The sequence below is a fragment of the Dreissena polymorpha genome, chromosome 1 (genome assembly GCF_020536995.1).
Source record: "Dreissena polymorpha isolate Duluth1 chromosome 1, UMN_Dpol_1.0, whole genome shotgun sequence".
Classification (NCBI taxonomy): Eukaryota; Metazoa; Mollusca; class Bivalvia; order Myida; family Dreissenidae; genus Dreissena; species Dreissena polymorpha.
In genome coordinates, this window is record NC_068355.1 from 116,521,121 (window position 1) to 116,534,651 (window position 13,531).

The 13,531-nt window shown below is 34.0% G+C and overlaps 1 protein-coding gene and 1 long non-coding RNA gene across 3 annotated transcripts in view; both read right to left on the minus strand.

Moving 5' to 3' along the window:
- Window positions 1–13,531, minus strand: part of LOC127846254 (carnosine synthase 1-like) — a 112,200-nt gene that overhangs the window by 73,174 nt on the left and 25,495 nt on the right. For both annotated transcript variants that reach the window (XM_052377427.1, XM_052377434.1), the window contains one exon: window positions 5,845–6,083. In XM_052377427.1, the coding sequence (XP_052233387.1) occupies window positions 5,845–6,083 (239 nt within the window). The remainder of the gene's footprint in view (window positions 1–5,844; window positions 6,084–13,531) is intronic.
- Window positions 1,797–4,470, minus strand: LOC127846270 (uncharacterized). Its single transcript, XR_008033457.1, has 3 exons — window positions 4,108–4,470; window positions 3,667–3,893; window positions 1,797–2,102 (listed from the first exon to the last, which is right to left on the minus strand). It is a non-coding gene; the product is annotated as an uncharacterized LOC127846270 (long non-coding RNA).

The window sequence follows — 13,531 nt, forward strand, 5'->3', positions numbered from 1 at the left end:
CATAAGAGAGGTTCAGTATCAATTTGAAGTGAATCGGTGTAGAAATGAAGAAATTATAGTAAAAGGCAATTTTGGGTGGGATGGCCTATGTGGGAGTGGCCTATGTGGGCGGGGTGCCCTAGGGTTGGTAATGGGGCAATGCATAGCTGAGATTGACCGTATTGTCATAAGAGAGGTTCAGTATCAATTTGAAGTGAATCGGTGTAAAATGAAGGAAGTATAGTTAAAGGCAATTTGGGGTCGGCGTGGCCTATGTGGCCGGGGCGTCCCAGGGTTGGTAATGGGGCCATGCATAGTTGAGATTGACCTTATTGTCATAAGAGAGGCTCAGTATCAATTTGAAGTAAATCGGTGCAGAAATGAAGAAGTTTATGAAAATAACATTAAAAAATGAGTGAAAATCTCTGACCTGGCCCCGCCCCAACCCCCATAACTTTTGACTCAGGGGTCAGATCAAAATTCCGTCAGTGTCACCGTCGCACATATGCTCATAGCTACCATGTATGTAAGTTTCAAGGTTCTAGTGCTAATAGTGTAGGAGGAGCAGGTGGCCAGGACGGACGGACGGACAGACGCACATCACCACAATATCCCCACTTTTTCTCCGAAAAACGTGGGGATAAAGAATGAAATCGATTTACACCCCAGTCATATTATGTCCCTATGGAACGTGTTTTTTTGTGGCAATTCATTTTTAACGAGTTATTAATACGTTTTTGGAAAATGTCTTAAATTAAATACGGTTCGAGAATGGCAGTTATTTTAGAACATCATGAAATGCCGATGCGCGCACATCCCGGAACGTGATTTCCGCATGTTCAAATGGTAAACCCTTGTCTTGATAGGACGTCAATTGCATCATAACTTTAAATAGCAACATTACAGGATGTTTACTCGACAGTTTAGAAAAAATGGTGATCGCATGTGTACATGCAATTATGTTACACTTAAAACGTCATTTTTAGCATTAAAATAGCAAATTTAATATTGCCTCGTAAAAACACATATATATCAGGTAGTAGAAATGCGTAGATATCAGGGAATCGATAGAGGCGTAGAAACGCGTATTTGACAGGGAATCGATAGGGTCGTACAAACGCGTACCTGTCAAGGAAAGGGTTATAGTTAATAAGATTGTCCGCCGAGTGCCTCGGCATCATCAGTAAATTCCTCGGCATCATGCCGAGGCGTGTCGCGGAGTGCCTCGGCGGACAGAGCGGCTACTCGGAGACCAGATGGTCGATCCTGTACGAAATGTTCCGCCCGGAATCGGCACGGAATCGCAAACTAAATTCCGGGCGTAAAAAATATTTCCAGGCGTATTTTTCTATATATGATTTTAAGAAGAGGGGCGGATTCCGGGCGGATTCCGGGCGTAATCCGGGCGGAAAACAGGGGCGAAATATGTAAATGAGGTGGGACGGAATTTTAAATTACGGGCGGAAAGCAGTTTATGGGCGGAATTCAGATTACAGGCGGAATGTTAAAATTACGGGCGTAACTTAGATTACGGGCGTAATTTAGATACCGGGCGGAAATCGGATTACATGCATATTGTAATATATACCCATATACCCATATAAGAACAGGCCATTTGAAAAAATAAAAGGCGATCGCAAAAGCTCACCATGAGCACTATGTGCTCAGTTTAGCTAAAAACTAGTCAAAATTATGACAAGATACATTTAACATAGTATCTTTATATTTATTTTAAGATAATACATTTTAAAAACATGGATCACCATTTTATACTTCTGCAAATGCAGAACAAATGCTGAAAATCCCCGCATGTTATCCGCAGTCACAAAAAATGTGGAACTTATGCGGAAAATGTATGCATTTTCGTTCCGCATTTTGATGATACTTTTAAGATACAATGTAGCTTTTAAAGACAAACAACAAAAATATTCAATATATATACATAAAAAATAATTTGATAGACATGCACTTTTTAAAAAACAAACTGTTCTTATACACGGCCAAAATAAAAAAGTTCACTCTTTCACATTGACTGTGTTTTTTAAACTGCTTTCTTGAGTAGGAATTCCTCTCTATCACAGTATTGTTCAGGTCCACGATTCTCCCCCATCCTATGTCATAATCTGAAATGCAATTTGATATTAAGTACAACTACAGTTCACCTATTTCAAATACTGTTAACAACTTATGTAGAATGAATTGCTTTTTCAAACTTTTTATCTAATCCAGGGCCCCATCTAGGATTTGAAAAAGACAGGGTCCAAATTTGGCAACTAAGTACACTTTTGAATGTGCTTGGATATTTATCCCTGTGGAATATTTTCAAATAACATGTGCAATATATGCGCATATTATTTAATATTACATGCATTCTCATTTTAATAAGGGCTGTTTGTAAAACATGCATGCCCCCCATATGGGCTGTCCGTTGTACTGGCAGCCATTGTGTGAATACGACTTTTGTCACTGTGACCTTGACCTTTGACCTAGTGACCTGAAAATCAATAGGGGTCATCTGCAAGTCACGATCAATGTACCTATGAAGTGTCATGATCCTAGGCAAAAGCATTCTTGAGTTACCATCCGAAAATCATTTTACTATTTCGGGTCACCGTGACCTTGACCTTTGACCTTGTGACCTCAAAATCAATAGGGGTCATCTGCGAGTCATGATCAATCTACCTATGAAGTTTCATGATCCTAGGCATATGCGTTCTTGAGTTATCATCCGAAAATCATTTTACTATTTTGGGTCACCATGACCTTGACCTTTGACCTAGTGACCTGAAAATCAATAGGGGTCATCTGCGAGTCATGATCAATCTACCTATAAAGTTTCATGATCCTAGGCATATGCGTTCTTGTATTATCATCCGAAAATCATTTTACTATTTCGGGTCACTGTGACCTTGACCTTTGACCTAGTTACCTCAAAATCAATAGGGGTCATCTGCGAGTCATGATCAATCTACCCATGAAGTTTCATGATCCTAGGCTTATGCGTTCTTGAGTTATCATCCGGAAACCATTTTACTATTTCGGGTCACTGTGACCTTGACCTTTGACCTAGTGACCTCAAAATCAATAGGGGTCATCTGCGAGTCATGATCAATCTACCCATGAAGTTTCATGATCCTAGGCGTATGCGTTCTTGAGTTATCATCTGGAAACCATTTTACTATTTCGGGTCACCGTGACCTTTGACCTAGTGACCTCAAAATCAATAGGGGTCATTTGCAAGTCATGATCAATGTACCTATAAAGTTTCATGATCCTAGGCCCAAGCGTTCTTGAGTTATCGTCTGACAACCACCTGGTGGACGGACGGACCGACCGACCGACAGACAGACCGACATGAGCAAAGCAATATACCCCCTCTTCTTCGAAGGGGGGCATAAAAATATTTTTTTTAATTGATAAAACTAGTTTCACTGTTAAAATAAAATTAGTTTATTGAAAATTCATTGAATATTCTGTAAAATAATGTGATCAGAACCAATTAAAAACATGACTGGGGGTCAAAGGGGGCAGGTTTGGATCTTAGTGCGGCAAGGTACTGAGACACCCTGTTATTGACAGGCCTAGCCCTGAGGATCACTAATCGTATAATTCGAATTAATCTTTATTTTGAACTTAACTATTTCAAACTAATAATACAATAACTTGTATAGTAAAATTGTGATTTACCTATCAACAAATCCAGCTTTCCTTTGTCAAGGACCGCTTTGTGCTCATCATCCGGGCGCGCACACAGAGCAAAATTTATATAAAAAAGTTCATTTTTTTACATGTTTTTTTCAACACTGTGCTTTCTTGCAAACAAATTCTTCAATTTGTGATGTGGCTTTTGAGGTCCGAGAAGGGAAAATTTGTTATGCCACCAGCAACCTTTCTCCCTAATCCTATGACATAATCTGAAAATGAAATGTTAATTTAAGTACTTACTATATAATTTAAAGAAATTTGTGTATTTCATTTTAGTTTCAAACTGTGTTGTTTTTCCTTCAGATGCCCGTCTACTTTTCATCATCCTTTTACATTTCCCACTGGGACAGTACACAAATACAATTACAATTATATCAGTTAATAATCTAAATAATAGAGGAATGAAGGAGTAAAAATACAAACCTTTTATGCTGTTCTGCAGTATTCCAAAAACACAGGAATTTGGTGAGACCAAATCACAGTTAAACCTGAGCCAAATTGAACCTCTTTTGCAACAAACTTATTGTTCATTTCCACATTATGTGTATTAAATACAAATTGTTTTTGACACAGTACTCCCTGCAAGACATTTTTTCACTACAGTTTAGTCCTCATTTTGCTTAAGTATTATACTGACAATTTAGTTCAGAGTCAGTAATTTGCTTAACCGCTCTAATGTTTTCAAACTGCAACTTCTACCACTCACTTCCTGTACCACTGACCAATCCACTGAAGCCTGATAAGCCCAGATGGTTTATAAACATGTACAGATGTGACTCAGCCTTTGGTGAGAATAGAATGGGCAGCACAATACATGAGATCAACTCAGCTGGTTGTCAGTGTTTATCTGAGATTAAATTAACATAGGTTTGGTATAATTATGTACATAATTATGGTCTTTTCAGACTGGGGAAATCTTAACTACTATAAAAAATTTTTTATAGAGTAACATGCAGAGAAACTGCATTCATATTGATGATATAAACAAATAATATTAAACTAGACTGTTGTGTGTTTAATGTTAAAGGAAACCTTAAAATGATGAAAACATTACCAAGTCTTGTTCTTTATTAAACTTTACAGTCATTATTATAATTATGAAATAATTATTAAAAATGAGCAAAATTTTCAAAAAAGAAGAAGAATTAAAGAAGTGAATTAAAAAAATAAGTGCATATAGATTTTTAATGCATGGTCATCCCTCAGACTTAAAATTATAAGTGGAAACTGTAAAAGTCAGCAATAGATAAAATTTATTTAATTAAAATGTGTTATTGTTATCTCCTATTTTTTTTACCAGCAATATTGCCAATAGTAATGCAAAATCTAAGAGTATAATTCATGATCACAAGTTCACAAGTCTGTCTCCTTTTCAGCTTCTCACAAATTAAGTATAAAAATACTACAAAATATGTTTTAGAATCTGAACATGAAAATCATAAATTAGATCAAAGCTTTATGCTGAATTAATTATACTGTGACTGAAATAGTTGTGTCTATAATGAATGTTCATTGATTGTACAAATGTATAAATAAAATTAAATATTTTTTTTTAAAAACGTTTATTAAGTTATCAGTTACTGGTAATATTTTGTTCAGTACTTTGGTTTAAATTAAATTTATTAAGTTATTGTTCAGTCCAATATTACTCTCTATAAAAACTACTAAGTTCAAAATTCCGTCATGTGGCTTCACAAATATTTTATAAGTATGAAATTCTGCCCCACGAAAGAAACAAAGTTCAAAATTCCGTCCACAAATCTCCATCATACAAATTCTAAGTATAAAAATACGCCCGGATTTGTTTTACGCCCGGAAAAAACAGTTGAATTACGCCCAGAAATAATTTTAGTTCCGGGCATAAAACTCATTCCGCCAGTTGTACGGGCATAATTCCAACATTACGTGCCAATTCCGCCCTGATTACGCCCGGAATCCGCCCCATTATTTCGTACGGGATTCCGAGTCGACTCCGCGAACACAAGATGGCGTCAAACTCCGCGGATCGCGGAATATGTTTGTTTTGCGTGAGCTGTACTGTATCTTTAGCCAATATCATGACAAAATCACAGGTTTTGTACATCTATATTCATATTCATAGTACTGTAACACAACTACTGAACCAACATATGTGGAAAGGTTTACATAAACAACATGTACCTCCATTTCGAGACCCCAGGATGGAAGTCCAGAATCTACTGCATTGAAGAAGTAGTTCACGAGGTAGGTGCACTTCCTTGGGGGGTTAAACTCATCAATGTAGGTCAAGCCTCCCTTGTGGAACGTAATTGCCTTCAGAATGAAAATCTCGTACAGACCTTGCTTTTCCTTGGACGGTTTCTTTGAGACCCAGGACTCTTTGAAGATCAGATGTATGCTGTCAGATACTTGGTTACCGCCTTAAAGCAACAAAAAAAAGTGTGAACTGTTGTTACTGCTTAACATTTCTGTACAAGATACACTCTTTACTCTTGCAAAGTAGTTTGAAGTTACTGGGAGCTGAGGCCTAGAACGATTAACAATTTAACAGGTAAGTTAGGGAAGAACAGGTTTGAATGACCGTTTGATATTTTCCTTTTCATGACCATTTTGGGTAAAAGTTACTTGATTAAAATAGGTAATTCATGACGTAAAGTTTGACAAGTTTGGGATAATATTGTATGCCAAATAGTATGTATAAAGAGGAAAATTAGGGTTTGAATTAGTTAAATACAAATTAAATAGCACACATAATTTGAATTTCACTAATATTTGTATTTTGTGTCTGTTTTTATTTCACACTTCAATTTATCATTAAATCTGAACATAATTTGCAAATCTAGGGGTGAAAGCGAAATGACTCTTAACTGACATTTTTTCAGACAATGAGTTTGTGTATATTTTGCATAGCAACATCATGTATTACAATAGCTTAATTCCAGACAATCAAATAAAAAGTAAGATTGAAATGTGTCCAAAAGCTTTTAGTGAACTTTAATGCACTATGTGACAATCCTCTAATTGTCCACTATATCAAGAGTCAGCATTGGGCCCCACTTATTTTGTTCACGCACTTTTATTTTCTGTATAAACAGAAGTAAAAGAAACAACATTTTTTTAAATGCACTATTATAAAACAAAAATAAATAACTCAGCATTCTCTGCCCTAAAAAGACTTTCTTCAGCAATAAAATATTAAAGACCATCAAATTGCTTTCAATGAAGATGAAAGACATGATATTGTACATGAAGTCTACTTATTGCATGCTTTTATTCAGGAGAAAGTACATGTATATATGCATACATGCCAGAAATTTTCGGGTCAAAATCGGGACAGTCCATAAAAAATGTCGGGACATTTTACCAAAAAGCAGGACACCTAAAACCATCAATCATGCCACCTTTACTGAAGTCAGTAATCAGCTAATTACTTACAAAACCTCATAATTTCTGGCAAATATTGATGATAAATGTGTTTAGAATTGCATGAACACAGACGTTCTCCATTTTCCGGAAGTAAACAAACATGTGCACTATGCAGATGAACCCATTTGTGACTAAGGCAACGTTCAACGGGATGTGCGCACATCGAGCACTGTTTTTATTCAACCAATCATCCATTAACTCTACATCTAGATTGATGCAATATGTACAAATTATTTTCTGAAAATCAGCCAAAAACGAAAGTAAATATATGTCTCTGGTATCGGTCAGCGCTCAATTTGTTTGACATATAATACACTGAATACAGCGTAATAATAGTATCTTTGGAATTGATTTGGGCCATGAAATACAAAAGCAATCTGCTTAATGCACTACGATGCATCTATCCCTAGCAATTAACGACCCTTATCATAAAAATACCCTGGTGTGAATGCCCGATAAAATCAATAATTTGCCGATATATCGCTGATAATGTGTCAAAAACAACACTGGATCACTCGACTAGTAGATATGGTTTGTTAATAGGGGGCAATAATGGGACTGGCGATGGTAATTAAAGCCAGACAGAGCTTGAATAGGGAATTTTATTGTGAACTTAAAGAGCGTATATCGTTTTGTTGGAATGTTGGGACAAATAGTGTTACATCGGGACACCGGGACAAACACCCCAAAAGCAGGACTGTCCCGCCAAGATCAGGACGTCTGGCATGTATGATATATGAGAACTTTTGGTATTTATTGTTGGCTAGAATTTGTTAATGTCACTTGAACAATAAAACTTGGCAATTCTTTTCAGATTACAAATTTCATTATACAAATTTGAAAACACTTCCCTGGCATAATTTTGTTGTTTTCTACAATGTATAAAATATGGATATAACAAATTAATAAATATAATGTTGAAGTTACAAATGGTCAAGGGCTGTCTTAGCGTTTGCAAAAATGGCTCCCTAAGCGATTGAAAATCTACATAAATTTTACAAATATAAACATATCCAATTTTTTTTTAGTTAAAGAATATATTTATACCAGCATCATCAGACTTTTCTCTTGAAAACCAAACTGTTGGTTAATGTTTCTGCATTCATCTTATAATATTTATTGCATTATAGACAACACAGTTGTTTTCCTTGCTTTTAAAATTGTGAAGAGATAACAAGGTCAAATGCAAACAAAGTTAAATGTATTGTTTCTTTCAAATTAAAACTAGCCATGCTTTATATTACTGGCTAAGAATTTTTTTAATAGAAGAGAGGATTATTGATGAAACAAAATCTACGGTGAAAGGTTGGTGAGATCTGAGTCACACTGGAATTTATGGAGAAAACTGGAATACATGCATGGGTGACTGATACAGAAGAAGCATTATAATTGGCAAGAGGACTTCTTATTACAATTAACACAAAAAATATTGAATGTTAAGTCTCATGATATAATTGATAGTTTGTGAAAAAAATTGTACTTAGAAAAAAGATGTTAAGCTAGTGAACATCAGTCATTGTTTTTAGGTCTATATTAATTAAAATGTCTTCAGCATGATTGACTTAATCGTAATGGTCTAGATATAACAACTATATAACAACTAATAATTTAAATAATTATTAACCAGTAGTTCAATATCATGCTTTTTAATATATTGGAGGGTACATGCCGATGGTTTTGTTCATTTGATAGATCCGAAGCTCAATTGAAGACATACGTTGAATAAGAAATGTAATGTTATGAATATTATTGATGAATATTAAAACTATACATGAGTTTAAATATATAAATTGGAAATTATTAATAAATCTTTCATTGAAAATTATTAATAATAGAATACTTGAATTTTGGACATTATTAATATATGTCTAATTATAAACAATATGAATTTATAATTAAATAATAAAAATGTGCTAAAATATTTTGCAAAAACAGGCATACCTTTACATTCATTGTTAAAATGTTCTAGATCAGAAACTTGAACTGGCCAGAGATGAAGATACTCTGGAAGAATGTCCAAGTAGATAAAATATGTGATAGCAGTTGGAATAATTGCAGTAGTGAATTATAATGATGTCCTAAAATCTTTAACATCGGTTGAACTTTCGGAACGTGCAAATTGTTTGCCTCTCGAATTATAATTTGGGTCAGCCATCATTAAAATTCGCGGAAATGGTCATGAGGATTCTAATCTGGGTTAGCAATCATCAACATTCGTTTAGAGGGTTGAGCATGAATGATTTTGTCATACCACTTTCTGGCGTATCATTGAATGAATACATAAACGGTCAGCCAATCAACAATTAGCGCATGCGGAGACGAATACTTAACTGATCAATCAAGAGTTGAATTATTCAGAGTGTCCTAAGCATTTTCTATGCTTTAATGTTTACATTTGTCACGTAAAGCATATTAAAGAAAACATATCAATGTGTATAATGATTTCTAGAAATTATTTATTGTAAGTGTTAATTGTGTACCATAATAAACCATTTTTGATCTTAGAATATTCAAATAGCATACATGTATAAAACATGTTCAGTGACTCGTGTTTAATGTGTTTTATTACTCCCATGTTTTAAATTTTTTCAAAGGTATTATAGTCAATGTCCTGTGAATTTTTTATGGTTTAATGTTCACATGCGTCACATAAAGCATAGTAAAGAAAACATATGTATCCTGCAGCTAAATGATTTTATCAAATAATAAACCCAATAAAGGTTTATTCAACAGAATGCCTTTATACAACAGCTAGAACATGTACATATGGACTACTTTTTTGCCTTTCACCTCAGGTAAAAGGTCAAATGCAGATGATGTAACTTATTAAAATGTATCACAAGGTTTTATGAGCATTTTTTTTAACCAAATAAAAAAAGTTAAATAAAGATTTTGTTGTTATTTTACTAAATTGTTATCAATGATAATAATCATAAGAATAAAATAAATAAATAAATAAAACACTATAACACACTGAAAATACTGTCGTCTGCTTCAATTCAACATTCAACAAGTGAAAATTATTTAATCATTAGAAAAATAAAAAACATTTCATTGGATGATCAAGGATTGACAAGCATGATGATCACGATGCAGCACCATCTCTCACGTCCAGCGCTGTCAAGGACCCAATCTGATCTGAACCCAGGCCTGTCAATATTCCGAACATTAATGTTCATTCTTTACACCACTCCAAACAGAATCATGTGTCTGTCTCATCTTCGATGAATCTCCTTCAGACACACTCTCAGTTTTATGGGTCAGTCGTCAATGTTCACAATCAGTCGTCAATGTTCACAATTTCCATTTTGACGCCAAGTAAATCCAAGGATCTGTGTAAATCGCATGATTTTTGTTTATTTTTTTGTTCTATGTCCATTCATAGTGTATTAACACTGTCACATTTGCTGTACAAGTTATATTTATGATTGCAAATGGCAAACTTCACCTTTTTTGATTGAGATATAATACTTCATATTTTATGATAAAAATTTTGTGTCAATACGCAAGAAGATCAACATGTTTGTACAGTCCACTCTCGTTATCTCGACATCTCATATCTCGATATTCTCAATATGTCGAAGTAAGCTCAATGTCCCAACCTTTTTCCTTCTTTAGCTTTATAAATAAACATCGCATATCTCGATTTTCATTATGTCGAATAATTCGATATCTCGATATAAATTTTGTCCTGATTTTACATGTATTTACTGTGGTTTATCTCGAAGTGCAAATAACTGTTCCAGTGTCTGCAAAAGGTGAGAAATGTTTTCTTGGATACTTCACCGTCCTGCTTTGCCCGGCTGCTCCTGATACTGTGCTGTAGGAAATTGATCCGTTAATTGCATCAATTTACACGTGTGTAATGTCGTTAGCCATTAACACTTGAGTAAGGCCTGTCACTTTAACTGTCACTTTAACATAAATTAACTGCAACTAAAACACAGCCTGCCGAAAGGTCGAAAGACTCATTGTTTTTTACAAACAACATTCCAAAATGCATGGAGTTATATTTTTGCGTATATGAACCGTCGCAAATTCGTCTGATTGGACGTCAATTGCATCATTACTTTAAATAGCAATATTTACGATGTTTACTCGACAGTTTAGAAAAATTATAACCGCATGTGTTCATGCAATTCTGTAATACTTAAAACGTAATTTTAAGCATTTAAATAGCAACATTAATCGTGCCTCGTAAAAACGCGTATATATCAGGAAGAGAGTATTATGCCACACGGTGACGGCTTTAGTTAGACCACTTGGCAGGTATTAAGATGCTAAAAAAAGGTAAATTTTCGTCCGATTTTTTCTTTGAAAACGCCTAATCGGATATCTCGAACTCTCGTTATCTTGATATTTTTTCTTGTTCCTGCCGACTTTGAGATAACGAGAGTGGACTGTATATTAATACGCCAGTAAAAATAGGTTTAAAGCTCAAAGGTACTATCCCCTTTTTTAACATTATCGTTTCGTTACATTCCATAAATTATTTTGTAGGATACACAGAAAACTATATAAGTGTGATTGTGTGCTTGAATTTATCCCACTCATCTCAGAAAGGCTTACATGGCCTTGCCAGCCTTTCCATGTAAACCTTTCTAAACATTGGCAGATAAATTCAAGTACATAACACAATCACAATAACATTATACGTATTCTCTATATAATTATTTCTTGAAATAATTTATCTCAAGTGTTGTGTACCATAATTAATAAACCAATTATGATTTTAGAATATTTAAATAGCATACATGTATAAAACATGTTCAGTGACAACTTAATTTACTCAGAACAGATTTCCTTTGTCACCTGCAAGCCTTCACATCATTTATTAATTACATCTCATGTTAAATTGGCTTAATTCTTTCTGTTAATTTTCGTATTTTACCATTACAGGTAAAACCGTAAGACATGTTTGGATATGGAAGTTATTTATAATATTGAATGATTCCTTTATAATGTATTTTATATATTTCAGTTGCATTTGTCACTGTGATTTCCGTTGTTACTTTTACTTACATTTTGTGAACACAGAAGTTTTGCATTTATTGTCACTGAATGTTTCAAGTATTAAGATAATCACATTCAAATTCAAAAGAGATTTTTTAATATTAAACACTTTTTTTTCAAATTCTTATTTTAAACTTAAATGCCATAGAATCTTAGTTTAAACAATAAGACACCTTAACATTTAGCCAGTATTAAAATGTACTTAACTTCAGAAACAAAACATAAGCTGAAAATGTTGACAACAACAATTTTCTCATTAGGTGCAATGTAGATTAATTGACATTACCATTCCTGATGAGTAATACCATCTTATTAATGAAGAAGTTCTCTATCTCAATCAATAGCAGCTAACTGGGCTGTATAAATCGGGTACCGGTAGTTAAAATATTACTTTGACTGTAAACATTCTACTCTCCACCATTTCAAGCCAAATTAGGGTAATATAATTTCTACAACAAAGAAATGTTTCCACTCAACCAACTTAAAAAATGCTTTGTACATTATCTTTGATAAATTCCAGAGGGGTCAGTGCCTTTTTTGTTTGAAATTGTTTCAGTTCACCTTAATGGATACCAAGTTCAGTTGTTTTAACGTCAAAAAATCCGTTTAGCATTAAATAACGTCTACCTCATTTAAACGGATGTCTGCCATTAAAAAACTCCATTATATTTGTTATCATAAGACTTTATTGCTTTTCTTCTAGTTTTTGTGGTGTTCATCGTATATTATTTGCAAAATTGTGCCAAATTATAGTCTTGTCAAACCTTTAACTGAAGAGCACAGTCTGGTATAATTTTCCTAAGATTATTAAGTTTGCAAACCTGTATATGAAACATCATGGAATTCGCAAATATGAGCGGTCAAAATGGACAATTTAAAAGTTTATTGCTTACACAGTTTATAAAGTTAACTTTATATGGTTCATCTCGCAATATGTTCATGTATGATATATATTTAATTATATAATTATAATATAATAGCTTTCTTTTTATATGGCTGGAAAGTGAGCGGCATTAAAAAAATTATTAAAGTAATAAAGGGTAAAAAATGGTGAAAAATACCATCTTGACTATCATGTGCCTACACCGTCTGGTTTTCAATATTTTATCTCCCTTGAATTCATGTTATTTTATATCTTAAAAGCAATACAGTATATCATTATAAGGGCTTTTATGGATAGTAAATTCTGTCACCCCCTGACATTTTACTGACTGAGAACTGGCCCTGAAACTCTGGGAGATGGAATTTAAAGAGTAATTGTAATTGAAATTGGGCCAAAACTTGGTCAGCAAAATATTTAGATTAATAAAGTCAGGTCTACTAACTGGAATTTTACCGACATTTCATAAAATGGCTTGCCTTACAGAAGAGCATTAAAATGATAGCTGGTAGATAAATGGCTCAAGATAAAAATTGAGTGAGAAAAACA